This window comes from Impatiens glandulifera, chromosome 9, assembly GCF_907164915.1.
Source record: "Impatiens glandulifera chromosome 9, dImpGla2.1, whole genome shotgun sequence".
NCBI classification, from domain to species: domain Eukaryota; kingdom Viridiplantae; phylum Streptophyta; class Magnoliopsida; order Ericales; family Balsaminaceae; genus Impatiens; species Impatiens glandulifera.
In genome coordinates this window covers 23,668,293-23,684,123 of record NC_061870.1, presented here as the reverse complement: position 1 = coordinate 23,684,123, position 15,831 = coordinate 23,668,293, and the positions used below count along the sequence as shown (strand labels likewise).

The window sequence follows — 15,831 nt, the reverse complement described above, 5'->3', positions numbered from 1 at the left end:
TGCCCTATCTCCATTGGCTTGTTACTTGTTAGGTCATCTAACCACATTAATTCATACTTAATAATTAACTAGTTCAAAATAATTTATTGAATCTTCACCATAATTGTTTTAAATTACAAAAATAATATTTTAAAATATATTAACTAAGCTTGAGCAACTATAAATTTGTATTTTTATAATCAGTACAATCCGAAGTCAGGATATCCTAGTCAGAATATATAATTCTTATAAGTATTTAATATATATTCTTATCTGTTATATCTTACAAACATATATAACTATATATATAATTAATCACAATAATAGAAGTGGTTAAATACTTATGGTCCAATTTTTGTTTTTTTAAAGGTTCATGATTCGATAATTATGGATGACAATTATGCAAATCTTTGAGAAAAATCTCTACCCAGTTTTACTCTTTAATAATTTGGTTTTACTATCGTCCCATCCGGTTAAATAGATTTTAGAAAATCCACGCGGAACATTGTTTGTATCATATTATCTAAAAAATGAAATTATATAAACAAATTTTTTAATATAATATATATTTTAATATATTAAAAATTCATATTATTATTAAAAAAATAAACATAAAACTCTTATAAATATAAAAAATAAATAAATATATTAATAATTTTATATACTTAAACGTATTTATATTGTTGGATTGATTTGGGGGTAAGAACGATAATAGGAAACAAATAACATCACCGTCTCATATCCAACTACCAGTCAAAGTAAAAAAAATCACTCTAACAACAATTATTCAATATAGCACAGAGATTTGAGAATATTATTTTATTAATTTTTTAAGATAAATTAACACGAATTTCAAGTTCATAGCTTTATATATGAAATATTGTTCATTCAATTTTAGTTGTTTCGAAAAAATATATATAATTACTAATTTGAATTTAATTTTCATTTTATTATTTTTATTGTAATTTTTTCATTTTTTCAAGATGAGGATGAGATAGTCACATGTGAAAATTTCAAATATGTACAAAATAAATATAAAAAAAAAACAGCAATGTCAAATTCTTCACGCATCTCCCACCGTCAGATAAGTCAAATGTTCAAACATGTTGGTCGACACCTTTTTTTTATTTTATTTGCTAATTATGTTGGTAGACTTTAATATTAATTACAAGGCTACCAATTTATTTTTTTATTATTAAACCTCACTTAACAACACATGCAATGCATTAAATATTCAAACAGAACCTTCATTAATTTCAACCCTCAAATTACTGTAAATTGTTTGATTTTACTTGACGTCCACTTGTCCTATAAATATAAAAGTACAATAATATGCAAAATAAATTTCCAACCTAATCTAATCGATTATAATCTTATTTTTTTTAATTTAAAAAATTAAACACATCATAACCACCTTAAATTAAAACATTTTAAAATGAAATTTGAATAAGTACTCTTTACAATTTGAACTAAATTAATAAGTTTATCTTTAGATTAACTTTTAATATTTGAAATAGTCTAAAATAGGTAAAATAACTAGATATATATTATCTTTTAGTGTTACATGTAAGAATCAAAACTTTAACATTTTTTTTCGAATTCACTAAAGTAATATAGTGATAAAAGTTAATTTAAAGATAAAATGTCATGTGTTTAGTTATATGTTAAAGCGTTTTGAGTTAGAATGAGTTATGTGATAAAGCGTTGTTTTGAGTTAGAATGAGTTATGTGATAAAGCGTTTTGAGTTAGAATGAGTTATGTGATAAAGCGTTTTGAGTTGAAGTGGTCGTACTAATTTTTCTTAATTAATAAAAAAATTAATTTTTTTCGGTTTATTAATTTCTCAAAATATTAAAAATTGAACTAGCAAAGCAAAAGTTTTTTTTTTCTTCCTAGAAAACGACAACACAACGTCCACTAACAAACACTCAATACTCTCTCACTAGACTTCAGCATTTCCCAGAATTCAATTATTGCATAAAAATTGCCGTTAACAAACAGCAGTCATTTAAGACCGAAATTATTTTTCTATTATTAATAAATATTAAATAGTCTCATAGTTACACAGCATATTATAATAAAATATTATTATACAATTAAACATTTCCGTATTAAAAGAGTAACAGTAACGGTAAAGTAAAGATAACAGTAAAGAACAACACCAGTAACGTCTATCACACGCTCACTTTGCAGCTCTGATAAATCTGGTACTTCATCGCCGTCGAAACAAAGACGCCGTTAGATGCATGATTTCCAAAGTTCAAAGTCGCCAGACAACGAACATGTAAATGATAACGGCCGGTAGTAAACGTCCCAACCTTCCACCTGACTTTACCGTCAAGTTTGATAAGAAGATTAATCATTCCGTCGGACTGGTCTTCCGTTAAGGCGGCGCCGTTGTACGGAGCGATGGGAACATTAACGCCGTAAAGAAACGGCGACCAAACGTTGTTATCTTTGTGACCTTGATAAACAGGAGGGATAGCGGTGTAATAAGTGATTTGTTGACTCTGATAAACGGCGAAAGCGTCGAGAGTGTCGTAGAAAATGCCGATCCTTTCGTTAGGGTTATGGGCGGCGACGGTGACCTGAAAATTTGAAGAGAGGAGATTTGGGGCGGAGACGTTGAAGTTGAAAACGGTTGCATCTTGAAGAACGAATCTGGGTTTTCTGGGTTGAAGAACAGCCCAGATTATGAGAAATACTAGGAGGAGGATGAAGAGACAGATGAAGAGACCGCCGCACAATCGTTGGATTTTTTTCTTTTGTTTACCTTTGTGGTGGCTACACTCTTTTCCGCCGCCGCCGGACATTTTGTAATGGGGGTTTTAGAGAGAGAAATGGGCGGTGACTGTGTTTTTTTAGTGAGAGAAGAAAGTGAAGATCTATCTATCTAGAGACTTCTTTCTCTCTCTGTATAAGTGGAAGTAGAAGAGGGAAGGGATAAGCTAATATATATAATTATTTCACAAATTAAATTGGAAAAGTTTAGAAGAAAAATAATTTAGAAATGAAGCTGTTGATAGACAGGTAACAATTATAATTCTTTTTACAGTTTCTATGGTCTTGTTTTGTTTGATAAGAGTTATTTGAATAACTAGCATATATCCGGTGCATTTGCACGAGTAATAATAATATAAAAAATTGTGAAAAAAATATTACGGTAAAATTTTTATGGGCGGTCAATCCACACTCCGACCCAAGTATCCATTTACTCTCACATATATCCAAATTAATCACAGCTCTCGACCCGGTAATTCGACACTTTAAAAATTAAGCATCATTATATATATATAGATTTGTAAAAATAAAAATGATGATAGTGGAAGATTTTGAGGTGGTAATGATATTTTTTTATAAAAATATTTAAAAGGTAGTGAAATATATAAATTAAATAAAACTAATAATTTTAAATAAAAATTATTTTAATATTTTTATTAATATATTGAATGATTTGATAAATGAAAGAAGGAGTGGAGTAATATTATTTTTTTATAAAAAAAATGCTTAAATATATAAAATCATCAATGTATAATTTTAAATTTAATTATTTTTTAATATATTAAAACATATAATATTTATTTTTCTAAACTTATTATTTGCCCCCAATTGTAATTATTTATTTTTTATTTTTTTACTTACACAAATGATTTGATTGTTGATTTTTTTTTAAATTTAATCCTAATAAACATTATTTTATTCTCTTATAATAATTATATTATTTAATTTATAAAATAATTTTATTTTAAAATTATTTTCTCATTAATACAATTTAATATTTTCATACAGAAATTGTATTCAAAACTATTATAAATTTATATTTCTTAAATAAATACAAATTTACTTAAATAAACTCAAACCAAACAAGCACTATGAATGATACTATTTAATAGAATATAATATTTTTTCTTAGTATTGAATAGAGTTAGGTGGTTTGCTAACTATTACTATTAATAAGCTTGATATTTTCTAAATTATATTTTCTTTTGAAAATTAATCCTTACAAGTTACAACTATATACCTAATATGTATTGTTTAAAAACTTGTAATAATTTAAAAATATAATATTTATATTTGAAATTCTAGAAAAATGAAGAAGGATTCTGTCTTGTTTGGAAGCGGTGTGTAATTGAAGAGCCAACCTGCAACCATATAGATAAGGCAGCAGGACACAATTGACAGCACTATATGATTGCAAATGGCCATGGAGATAATAATCTTAAAAAACCCACTATATTTTTAAAACATGTTTAAATCAATCACCGTACTTTTTAATTGTTTAGAGTGAGTGGATACCCTATTCTTTTTTATTTTTTTCTTTTGCTTTTTTTATATTATAAATTGAGAAATTTGATTGAGGAAATTTGAGAGAAGGAAGGAAGAGAAAATGATACATCACCACGTCACTAACGAAAAAATAAAAGGTGATGAGAGAAGAAATAAAAAAAATTATTAATTTTTTAGCAAATTATATTATGCCAAGTAATTCACTTTAAAATTTTCTTTCTCAAATTCTCTCCCCAATTATTTCTCATTTAAATATTTTCGATTCTATTTGTTAGAAAATATTATTGTAAAATTAATATATTCTTGTAGATAAGAAATGAAAATTTTATTTGTACAAAGCTATGTATTCTTTTATAATAATTTCATCCTTTTAAATAAATTATGTATTCTTTTTGCACCAGTTAAGTGATAAAAATAAGGATTAACCTTAATATAGAGAGAGAGGAATGTTTCAATATAATGCATGAATTTTTTTTATGAGAACTTGAATTTTGTTTAATTTTCTTTTTAAAATAATTAAATATATTTTTTATAATTAATTAATTCTCATTGAATCAAATAATAGATTACAAATAACACTAATTTGTAATAATGAAAAATAAAGTAGGTTAAATAATAGAGATTTGTAAATATTATAATTCTATTGAAAATTATAATTTTCATAATTTTCTTTAAAGTGGTTATAAAGACGAACTTATGTGAGTTTCGTAACAATGAAGGATAAAGGGGGACAAACTAACAAATCAATTAAGCCGTGGGAGAAATCTCTATCCAAAATTCTTAACAATAATAAAATTTATCTTTACCATAGGGTTGGTAAGCAACTCTAAAAAAAGAAAAAAAATTTTGTTAAAAGATAATTAACCATTAACAAATAGTATTAAAATAACAATAAATTTGTAAAAAAAAAATTAGAGAACACGTGTAAAAGAGCCTATAAATGAAAGAAAATTTTCAAAAAAAAATATTAAAAATAAAAAATAACTTCAGATCCGATAACACTATCTATTTTGCTGCAAAGAAGACATACACGATTTTGAGAAATGATCATCAACACAATTAGAGAGTATAAGTAGCAGATGACCCACCAAAGATTGAGAGTATTATTTGAATTTCTTATTCGGTATATTCAAGAAACTCTTAATTTTGGCCTTCATTTGTCTCTATCCTTTATTACATCCCTCTTGGCTTACATTGATGCTGACTGGGGTGGGTGTCCGGACACACGTCGTTCGACATCTGGCTACTATGTTTTCTTAGAAGATAATCTAATTTCTTGGTCGGCTAAGCGCCAAACCACTTTGTCCTGTTATAGTGCCGAGGCTGAGTACCGGGCGGTTGCGAATGTGGTTTTAGAGACTTGTTGGCTATGGAATTTACTCCTAGAACTTCATTGCCCGGTTCCCATCACTACTCTTATTTACTGTGACAATATGAGTACGATTTACCTCTCTAGTAATCCCGTTCAGCGCCAACGGACCAAGCACATTGAGATGAACATTCATTTTGTTCTTGAGAAGGTCTCTCGCGGTCAGGTTCGAGTTCTTCATGTCCCATCTTGCTTTCAACTTGCGGATATCTTCACGAAGGGGCTTCCGAGAGTTCTTTTTGAAAATTTCGATCCAATCTCAATATACATTGTCCACCTGCTTCGATTGTGTGGTGTAATAAATGTAATATATTTAATATACTGGAGATCCCTAAATTAGTGGATCTCAATGTAATAAATATAATAAATTTAATATATTGAGATCTCTAAATTAGTGGATCTGAATATGATAATCTTGTATATATATTTACCTCTTAAAATGAGAATAATAACGTATTGTATTTCTTTAGTGACGATAAATTTGTTCCAAAACAAAATACAACACCAACTCAAATTTGATTGATAAAATATAACCAATATTCTTCGATGCTAGAAAAGAGTAAAAAAAAAAATCTAATGAACCATTAAGATAATGAGTTTTCAAATACTCTATAGTTTTTTTTTTCTAAAGAGATAAAAAGGATAAGATATTGTTCTAAAATATATTGTTAGAGAATTGAATTTATGATAAAATATACTCATTTTTTAAATAATTAGACTATAAAATTATTATTATTATTTTTGTAAATGATGTGAAAACCCAAATCCATAACTAAGATGAAATGAGTTCTAACAATGATCTAATTCTTGTATTAATATTTTATTTTTTTAGGTTAAGTTTAAAACAGGTATAAATGAATTTGTTCTATAATAAATAAACTAAATAAATATAATATAAAAGTGAGCCAAAATTAGGAAAGGAGTAGCTATCCTAAATGCAAATTAACCCATAAGTTACAATCTTACCTTATGTAATCATTCCATCCTATACTATCTTCCTCTCATTCCATTAACAATTTAATAATAAGTTTCAAACAACTATGAGTTATCTCCTCCCACAAAAAGACAATATTTTGTTTGTATGATAGTAATAAATGATCACATTATATTCTCCAAAAATTCATGATTATAAGCCGTTATTTCATCAAAATGTTTCACTTGCAGTAGGACCCATGTGTAAAATATTAATTAATGGAAAATAACTGTACTAAGAATTATTTATTTTATTTTAGTATAATATAAATAAAACTCTTCCATCTAAAAGAAATTTATATATATATAATAATGCTTATTTTTTAAAGTGTTCGGATTGTCGGGTTGAGAGTTGTGATTAATTTGGATATATGTGAGAGTAAATAGATACTTAGGTCGGATTGTGGGTTGACCCGCCCATAAACTTAAAACGGTTAAAAATAAAATTAAAAATGTTATAGGTATGATTCAAACTTGCAACCTAACAAAACAAGTACAACTTTTTAACCAACTATGCTAATAAAACTTTATATTTTAAATTCAACCCAAAATTTGATAAACGCGTGACATTTTAACAATATAAGTTCAACTTTTTAACTAACTAATATATATATATATATATATATATACCATTATATTTTTAGGATAATAGAAACATACAAAGAAAGTCTGAAGAGGGACAACTTCTGTGTTTAGGATAATAGAAATGCCTATCAACCAATTATAATACTTAACTTCAATTTAAAGTTCCAAAATGTCCAAGATGCCAAAAACAGTGGCTAAATAGGACCAAACAGGAACACAAAATTAAAGTACCATTTTATAAAAGGGATCGACATTTCAAATCCATGCCAGATGTCCATTCAAGCTTCTAAGATAAGCTTTAATTTTTTATTAATTACTTTTTTTTTTATGAAGGGTAGTTAGCGGTCATGATCAACACCTAATTTGATTAGCCTATTAGGCTAGACATTTAAAGCAAATAATTAAATACGTAGTAAGATTTGGAACGTACCCGGGAATGAAGGATAAACACACTGTCCTTCAACCTTTTATTGATGATGCTTCCAATTAATTACAACTGGATGATGGTGCTAGAGAGTACAATAGAGAGAGAGAGTACAATACAGATTTTAGGGGTCGTTTTTGCCTCCCCTTACAACCCAACATGAACAACTATTTATAGCAAAACATTTAAATAAAAGTTAAAAACTTGAACAGTGATTCCCAGGATTCCCGGGATAAGTTTTTTCCCGCAAATTACGGATCTTGTCTTCTTCTGCTGCAAACAGTACCTCCCAGGATTCCCGGGATAAGTTTTTTCCGCATCTTTCGGATCTTGTTTCTCTTTAAATTTTGAACTGGCTGGATGATGATGATCCAACGTCTTTTTTTTTGAAATTTTTTCAACCAAGGTGTCTTTGATTGCTTCGAAAATGTCTTCAATGGCGACATCACTTTGAGCGTCTTGAAGATAATCGGATGCCATAGTTGAGTCTGATTTGTTTGATTTATTATCATCTTCAAATTTAGACATAAAGTCTTTCTTCATTTCTTCAATATATGCAGATATCATCTGACTTTTTGATAAGTTCTCTGACCTCATTCGAAATTTTTTGGAGATATAATCAAACGGGGACGGTGCTTCCGCTACTTGTCGTTTTTCTTCATACATACTTATTTGCTGGTGTAGGAGGTCCATTGTCTCCTTCCCGAATCGCTCTTTTGTTTCCTGATCTACTCTCATCATCTTATCCCAAAATTTATAAAATGATGACCTAAACAGACAGGGAATGCCTGTTTTGGTATAACCAAATTCAGGAATCCATCTCCAGATTCATGGAATGGAAAATTCAGTAAAAAAGAAACATGAAGCTATTCCGTCAATATATAAATTAGCTTCTTGTTTTTGCAGAAGCTGGGGAGATACATTGCTCCATTTATCGAATAGGACCTTGATTTCTTCTGGTAAAATCTTTGGGCAGGGACCAAAACGGTAAAACCAGTCTATGAACCAGTGGGGAATATCACCTCTATAGACATTTGCACATACCTTGATGAACCAGGAATGTTTATATTTATTATTCTCATAATATAGTGCCTTAGTAAAGGCATCACAATAATCCCAATAATTAAATTTGATTGTTGTCGTTTTATTAAACGATAATTCTCTTTCTTTCATTGGGGATATTCCCCAATCTTCCAACGAAATTGTCTTTTTTATTATTATTTTGCTGAAATTATAAATTTCTTTGTTTGCCCCAGAGAAATGTGACATTTCACATGACCCACTTTGAATAAGTATTTGCTCGTAAAATATCCGAGACTTGTAAGTCCTTGACGGAGTGGATGTATTATCCAAATACCTCTGCATTATTGTCCATGGCTCATTCCTCCATTTGACGTCCTTCTCTTCTAGGAGAAATATAATTTCTTTATATTCATTTCTTATAAATCCAATATTATTGGATTCTGATTCTTCATCTCCCAGTATTCTGGCGTACGTTGGATTGTCTTTTTGACTGTCCGAACTTTGGGATAGATTCATTGCTATCAGTTTTTGTTTACCATACTGAGATATGATCTCTGGTGCTCTGCCCCGACCTCTTCCTCTGATAGAGGAGGATCCTCTTCCTCTATTAGAGAAAGAATCATAACCCCTTCCGCTCATTCCTGTAAATTTAAAAATTCACGGGTCAAGAAATCAGGGAGATTATTATCTATCCCTTTTTTGTATGATATTTCAAAATCAAATGGGGCTAAATGAGCTTGCCATCTGGCGAACATTTGTTTTGACACATCATGTTTAAAATCTTTCTGGAACATGAATTTAGCTGCGTTGCAATCTGTTCGTATAATAAATTTTTGATTATATAAATCATCTTGGAATTTTAAAACACATTTGACTATCGCCAGAATTTCTTTTGCGACTGTCGCATAATTCTTTTGAGAGTTGTTCCATTTCCCTGAATGGAATCTGACAAGATAGACCTGTTTTGTTTCTGGATCTAATTGAGTTAGTATTCCTCCAAATCCTATGTCAGATGCATCAGTCTCAATTACCTTTTCCCAATTCGGGTTACTTATCATTAAACAAGGGAGTACCTTTACTTTATTTTTAATTCTCTTAATATCCTCTGTATGATGGTTTGACCATGGTTTAGGGTTCTTCTTCAGTCTTTCATATAAGATTGATGTATCTTCTGTTAGATTTTTATAGTATGGAGCCACATAATTTAAGCTGCCTAAAAATCTTTGTAACTGTGTTTTATCAGTGATCACATTAGGGAATTTTTCCGCAAATTCTATGTTTCTATTAATGGGAGTAATATTTCCTTTTTCAATGATATGACCTAAAAACCTTATTCTTGTTTTGAAAAGATCCATTTTTGGTTTAGAAATTACTAGTCCATTTTGAGTTATTATTGTTTTGAACATATTTAAATGTTTGAAATGAGTTTCAATTGTTTTTGAATAAACTAATATGTCATCAATGTAAACAATTATAAATGTGCTATAAGGATTAAAGATATTATTCATAATTTTTTGAAATTCGGATGGAGCATTTTTTAATCCAAATGGCATTACATTCCATTCATAATGTCCTATAGGGACATTGAATGCTGTTTTATACCTGTCAGATTTTTCAATCTGGATTTGCCAATATCCTGATTTTAAGTCAAACTTTGAAAATATTAAACTATCATACAGTCTATCTAACAGATCCTTTTTATTAGGAATTGGGTGCCTAATCCATTTTAATACTTTGTTTAGGGGTTTATAGTTTATTACTAACCTTGGCACGCCTCTTTCGACTTCTGAATGTTTATTTACGTAGAAAGTCGTACATGACCAAGGTGATTGTGATGGACTTATTAATCCCTTCTGCAGTAGTGCATCTATCTCTTTTTTTCATAATTCTAGATATTCTGAATTCATTTGGCAAGGTCTTGCCTTTGTAGGAATATTCTTTTCATTAAAAGCTTCCTCATATGGTAGTGAAACTATATGTTTCTTTCTATCCCAAAATGCATTAGGATGTTCATTACAAATATCTATTGAAAGTTGGTCTTTTAGCAGAGCTATTTTTTCTTGTAATTTAGGATTTTCTAGTTGTTCATCTATTGTTATTAGACTTATTTCTTGCTTTAGAAAATATATTTGATCTTGTTTTGCTTTGATATTATCATATATACTATGTAACATTTTAGTAAACGGTTCCACAATAAATTCTAGAAAAATATCATGTTTCTGGAAGGTTCCTGTAATACCTTTATTATTAATCATCTTAATAGGGTAGATTGTGTTTAAAAATGGGGTTCCAAGTATGACCTGATTTGATATATCTTTAGCAAGTATAAAGCTCTGAGGAATGCATTTATTATCAGTACATATATAAGCTTTTGGAAGTTTATATTGGATTTGGAGTTTATCTCCCCCTGCATGCCACAGGGTATGACTTGTTTTATGAAAATACCTAGTAGGGATTAGTCCTTCCTGAATAACATTTAAATCTGCTCCGCTATCAACAAGAGCAGTAAATGATCTTGTATAATGATTATCTATTAGGAGAGATATTTTTATGTGCCATTTTTGGGATTTAACCATTTCTATTGTGGATAAAAAATTTTCTGAGAAGATATTTTCTTCAATTTCTACTTTGTTGTCATTATAGTGATTTTTTTCGTTATGGTTATCCTCAAGCTTAGTTATTCTAGACTCTTGTATAACATTCTTCTTTTTTAATATCTTAATTTCTTCCTTTAAATTATTAATTTCTTTGTAAAGATTTGTGAGTGTTGTATTCTCTTCTTTGTTTTGAATCTTGTGTCTGAGTTGATTCATTACTTCACTCATAGTGTAAGATTTATTATGATTATTATAATTGAATCTCTTTTCTTCGGGCTCTTCATTTTTAGAGGATGAAGTTCCTTCTTCAGAATTAAACTGATCTATGATCTGCATTCTTAATTTTGGGTCTTTGATGGCTTTTAGTAATTCAAAAGCATGATTTGATGTTAAAACATTAACTTTCATATCTGAAAATTGAGATATGATTCTATATAATTCTGATTTGTCAATATTTTGATCTAGGTTATTTGTTTCCTTTTTAGGACAACTTAATCCTGATCGGCAAGGCTCACATTCAGAGTCTTCCGAGCTTGATTCCGAAATATTTTCATTATCTAGGTCATCTATTTCAGAATCACTAGGTATTGAATCTGAACCAGATTCTTCAGATTCTGAGTTTTGTAAAGTTTGTATTATTATTCTTTTTGTGTCTTCTGGGATTTCAAGATTATTAATTTTTTTCTTTGCCCAACAGAATTTTGAGGTGTGTCCTAATTTTCCACAGTTGTAGCATTTCTTACTATTTTTGAAATTTTTTGACTTGTTTTTAACCTTTTCTTCCCTCCTCTCATTTTTTATGTCCGAGTACTTTCGGAATTGTTTTCTATATTTGTGAAATTTATTATATTTCACTCTTTTCTCTTCTCTAGATGTAGGACTATCTATTCCAAATTGTTGGCAAAATTGACCTAATTGTTGTTTTTCATTTTGACTCTGTCTTTTAATTTGTTGGTTTAACCTAATTTCATTACATAAGGCTAGTCCTTCCTGTATACAGGTATCTATTAATACACCATATGTATAATTTTCATATGGTATCATTGAATGACTCTTTTTGAGATTTCTTCTAACCCTTTCAGCAAATAAGCTAGGGAGGCCATCTATAAATTTGGATTTCCAATGTACATTATTACATTCTGGTAGTTCCATTACTCTACTTAGAAAGGTATCTTTGTACCATCTAAAATCTGAGAGTGTCTTGCACCTTAGGTTCTGTAATAATGTTCTAATTGTATCACTATTATCACTGAACCTTCCCGTGAAGTGTTCAATGATGTTAATTGCTAATGTATAAACTGCGTGTTCAGTTAGGCTATTGTTTTCTTGTTTTATAGTGTTAAGAATAAAATAATTTGTATGTTTGATCATATATATATATATATATATATATATATATATATATATATATATATATATATATATATATAATGATGTTTAATTTTTAAAGTTTTCGGATTGCCGGGTCGAGAGCCGTGGTTAATTTGGATATATGTGAGAGTAAATTGATACTTGGGTCGGATTGTGGGTTGACCCGCCCATAAACTTAAAACGGTTAAAAATAAAATTAAAAATGCTATAAGTATGATTCGAACTTCCACCCTAACAAAACAAGTACAATCTTTTAACCAACTAAGCTAATAACACTTTATATTTTAAATTCAACCCAAAATTTGATAAACGCGTGACATTTTAACAATATAAGTTTAACTTTTTAACTAACTAATCTATATATATATATATAATGATGCTTAATTTTTAAAGTGTCCGGATTACCGGGTCGAGAGCTGTGGTTAATTTGAATATATGTGAGAGTAAATGAATACTTGAGTCGGATTGTGGTTTGACACGCCTATAAAATTTTTACCGTAATATTTTTTTCACGGTTTTTTATATTATTACTCATGCGGGATAAATGCTAGTTAAACTATTTTTTTTTTATCGGAGGTTAATTATTGAGAGTTTGAAATTCTTCTTTTAAGTCTCATAATTTTGAACTCATTCTCGTTAAAGTTATACAAAATAATAGTTTATCTTAATTGTTTCAAACACAGAGTTAATTTATTATTAAATGACATTTATAAATAAATAAATCAAATATTCATATCACTAATTTAATTATCAAATTTTAGCAAGATAGTCAAAAAAAAAAAATAATTCGCTGAAATTCGATAATTAAATTAATGACGTTAATATTTTATTATTTATTTATAAATAAAATATATATATATATATATATATATATATATATATAAATTAATGACGATTGAAACCATTAAGATAATATATATATATATAATTATGTTTAATTTTGAAAGTGTCTGGATTGTTGGGTCAAGAGCTGCGGTTAATTTGAATATATATGTGAGAGTAAATGGATATTTGGGTCGGATTCTGGGTTGACCCGGACATAAACTTAAAACGGTTAAAAATAAAATTAAAAATGTTATACGTATGTTTCGAACTCGCAACATAACAAAATAAATACAACTCTTTAACCAACTAGGCTAATAAAACTTTATATTTTAAATTTAACACCAAATTTGATAAACGCAGAACGTTGTAATAATATATTTTTATCCGTGTGCATTACACGAAAATTTCTAAGTTTTAATAATAAAGAACTATAAATTATAAATGATGAGATTTGAAAAAAGAATCAAAATCTCTTTTCACCTCCAATAAATCCCCAAACATAAATATTATAACTTACACTTACATTATTATTATTATTATTATTATTTCATATTCATATTTATAAGTATGGACGACTATGTGAGTATTTAGAGATTTGATGGCAACTTGACGATTATATTATATTTTGTGTTCATTCTTTTAACTCTATTATTATTATCAATTTAAATTAGTGTTCAATTTCTCCAAAGGAATGGAATAAAATATATTGTATTTAGTGATTAGTGGATAGTTAAACAAATTTAGTGGGCAATTTAGAATAAATTCAAAGTTCAATTAATAATTTAATCTTAATTAAAAATTATAGTACAAATTCGGTCAACTATTTGAACTTTATTCTCTATGGGCGAAAAATTCATGCGACTTGGTTGTAAAGCTATAATTACTTAAAGGACAAATAATGGAGGATAGGGTAGACAATCTAGTCCCACCATTTCTTAATGCTCTTCTTTTCCAAGAAAAGATACAACGCCTAATCAACTTTTTATTTATAATTCAATCGTGACATTATTATCAAATCAAATAAAAAAACCCATCATAACATTATCTAATTTTATTATAATTCATAACAAACTTGTAATTTTATAAAGGTTATGAATTAATATTTATTATTTTTATACAATTTTCTTGTAGTCAATGTCGTGTTTGAGAACGAACTTAAAAGATAAAAACAAATTTTAATTGGTTTAATTGTCAAATTGAGTTTTTTATTTTCAATTTTTTTTGATATTTTTTTTTAAAATTTAACAATTTGGGACTTTTTATGGTTTAAGTTATATACAAAAGCGAGATTTTATTTTAACGGTTTCAAACTTAGTTAATTTATTATCTACGTGACATTTATAAATAAAAAAAAATCAATGATACTAATTAACTACCGAATTTTAACGAATCGAGAGTTTGACTAATGTTTCTTTAAAATTCGATAGTAAAAAACATTAATTTCTCTAAAGTTCGTAACTAAATTAGTATTATTAATTTATTTATTTATTTATAATTTAAACCATAATAGAACTTGAAAAAAGATTTCGAAATTTCAATTAACCCTTAGAAAGAGCCCTAATTTGACACAATTCTATGAAGAGGGATAGAGAAAGAGAATTTGAGAGAGAATGAAAAAGAGAATATGTGTGTCACCACGTTACTAGCTGAAAAAATGATTAAAGTTGAGGAGAGAAAAAATAAAATTTATTATTTTTTTAACAAATCAGACTGCGTCATATCATTTTTTCTACGATTCTCCCGCTCAATCGTTTATCCAATTCTATATCATTTAATTTACATCCAAAACGAGTTTCAAACGCAAGGAAGAAAGTCCTACACGTTTAGAGGCAGGAGACCCCTAAAACCTATCCTACCCTACCCTTATCATAGCCAATCCATATTTCTCCTCTCAAGCTCAGCCGACCATTGTTTTGTAAGTTCCTAGAATGCTCTCTTTCTCTCTCACACACAAACACACATACCCCCAATTCTTGAAATGTCTCGAAACGCGTTTAATTATATTAAGGACCACTTTCTTTTCTTTAGAGCGGCCCACCTCCAGCGATGATCGATTGTTCTTTCTCAATCCATGTGTTTTTGTTTAGTTTAGTTCGGAGATTTGACGTTTAATCATCGCTTAAAATTTTAAATATTTTAGTTAATGAATTTAATTGTATAATTGACGAGAGAATAAATGAAATGATTGTTAATTTATTTAAAATTATTTAAAAAAACCAAACCTAACAAAGTCATTTGATACATTGAGAAAGAGAGAATTCATAATTGTAAATTGTTGTCGGCAGTGGTTTTGTCGCAATAATGACTAGTAGATATCAACCCTTTGCTCAATTGTCCTTTTGTATATGAGATTAATTTGTGCGAGTTATTAGTTATTTTTAAACTCATCTAGGTCGTA

General features: G+C 28.3%; 1 protein-coding gene across 1 annotated transcript; it reads right to left on the bottom strand.

Annotated features, from left to right (window-relative positions):
* Positions 1–1,847: 1,847 nt before the first annotated feature.
* Positions 1,848–2,909, bottom strand: LOC124914634 (NDR1/HIN1-like protein 1). Its single transcript, XM_047455225.1, has one exon. It carries the CDS (start codon positions 2,791–2,793, stop codon positions 2,155–2,157), a length of 639 nt encoding a protein of 212 aa, XP_047311181.1. The 5' UTR covers positions 2,794–2,909; the 3' UTR covers positions 1,848–2,154.
* Between the last annotated feature and the right edge of the window lie 12,922 nt (positions 2,910–15,831).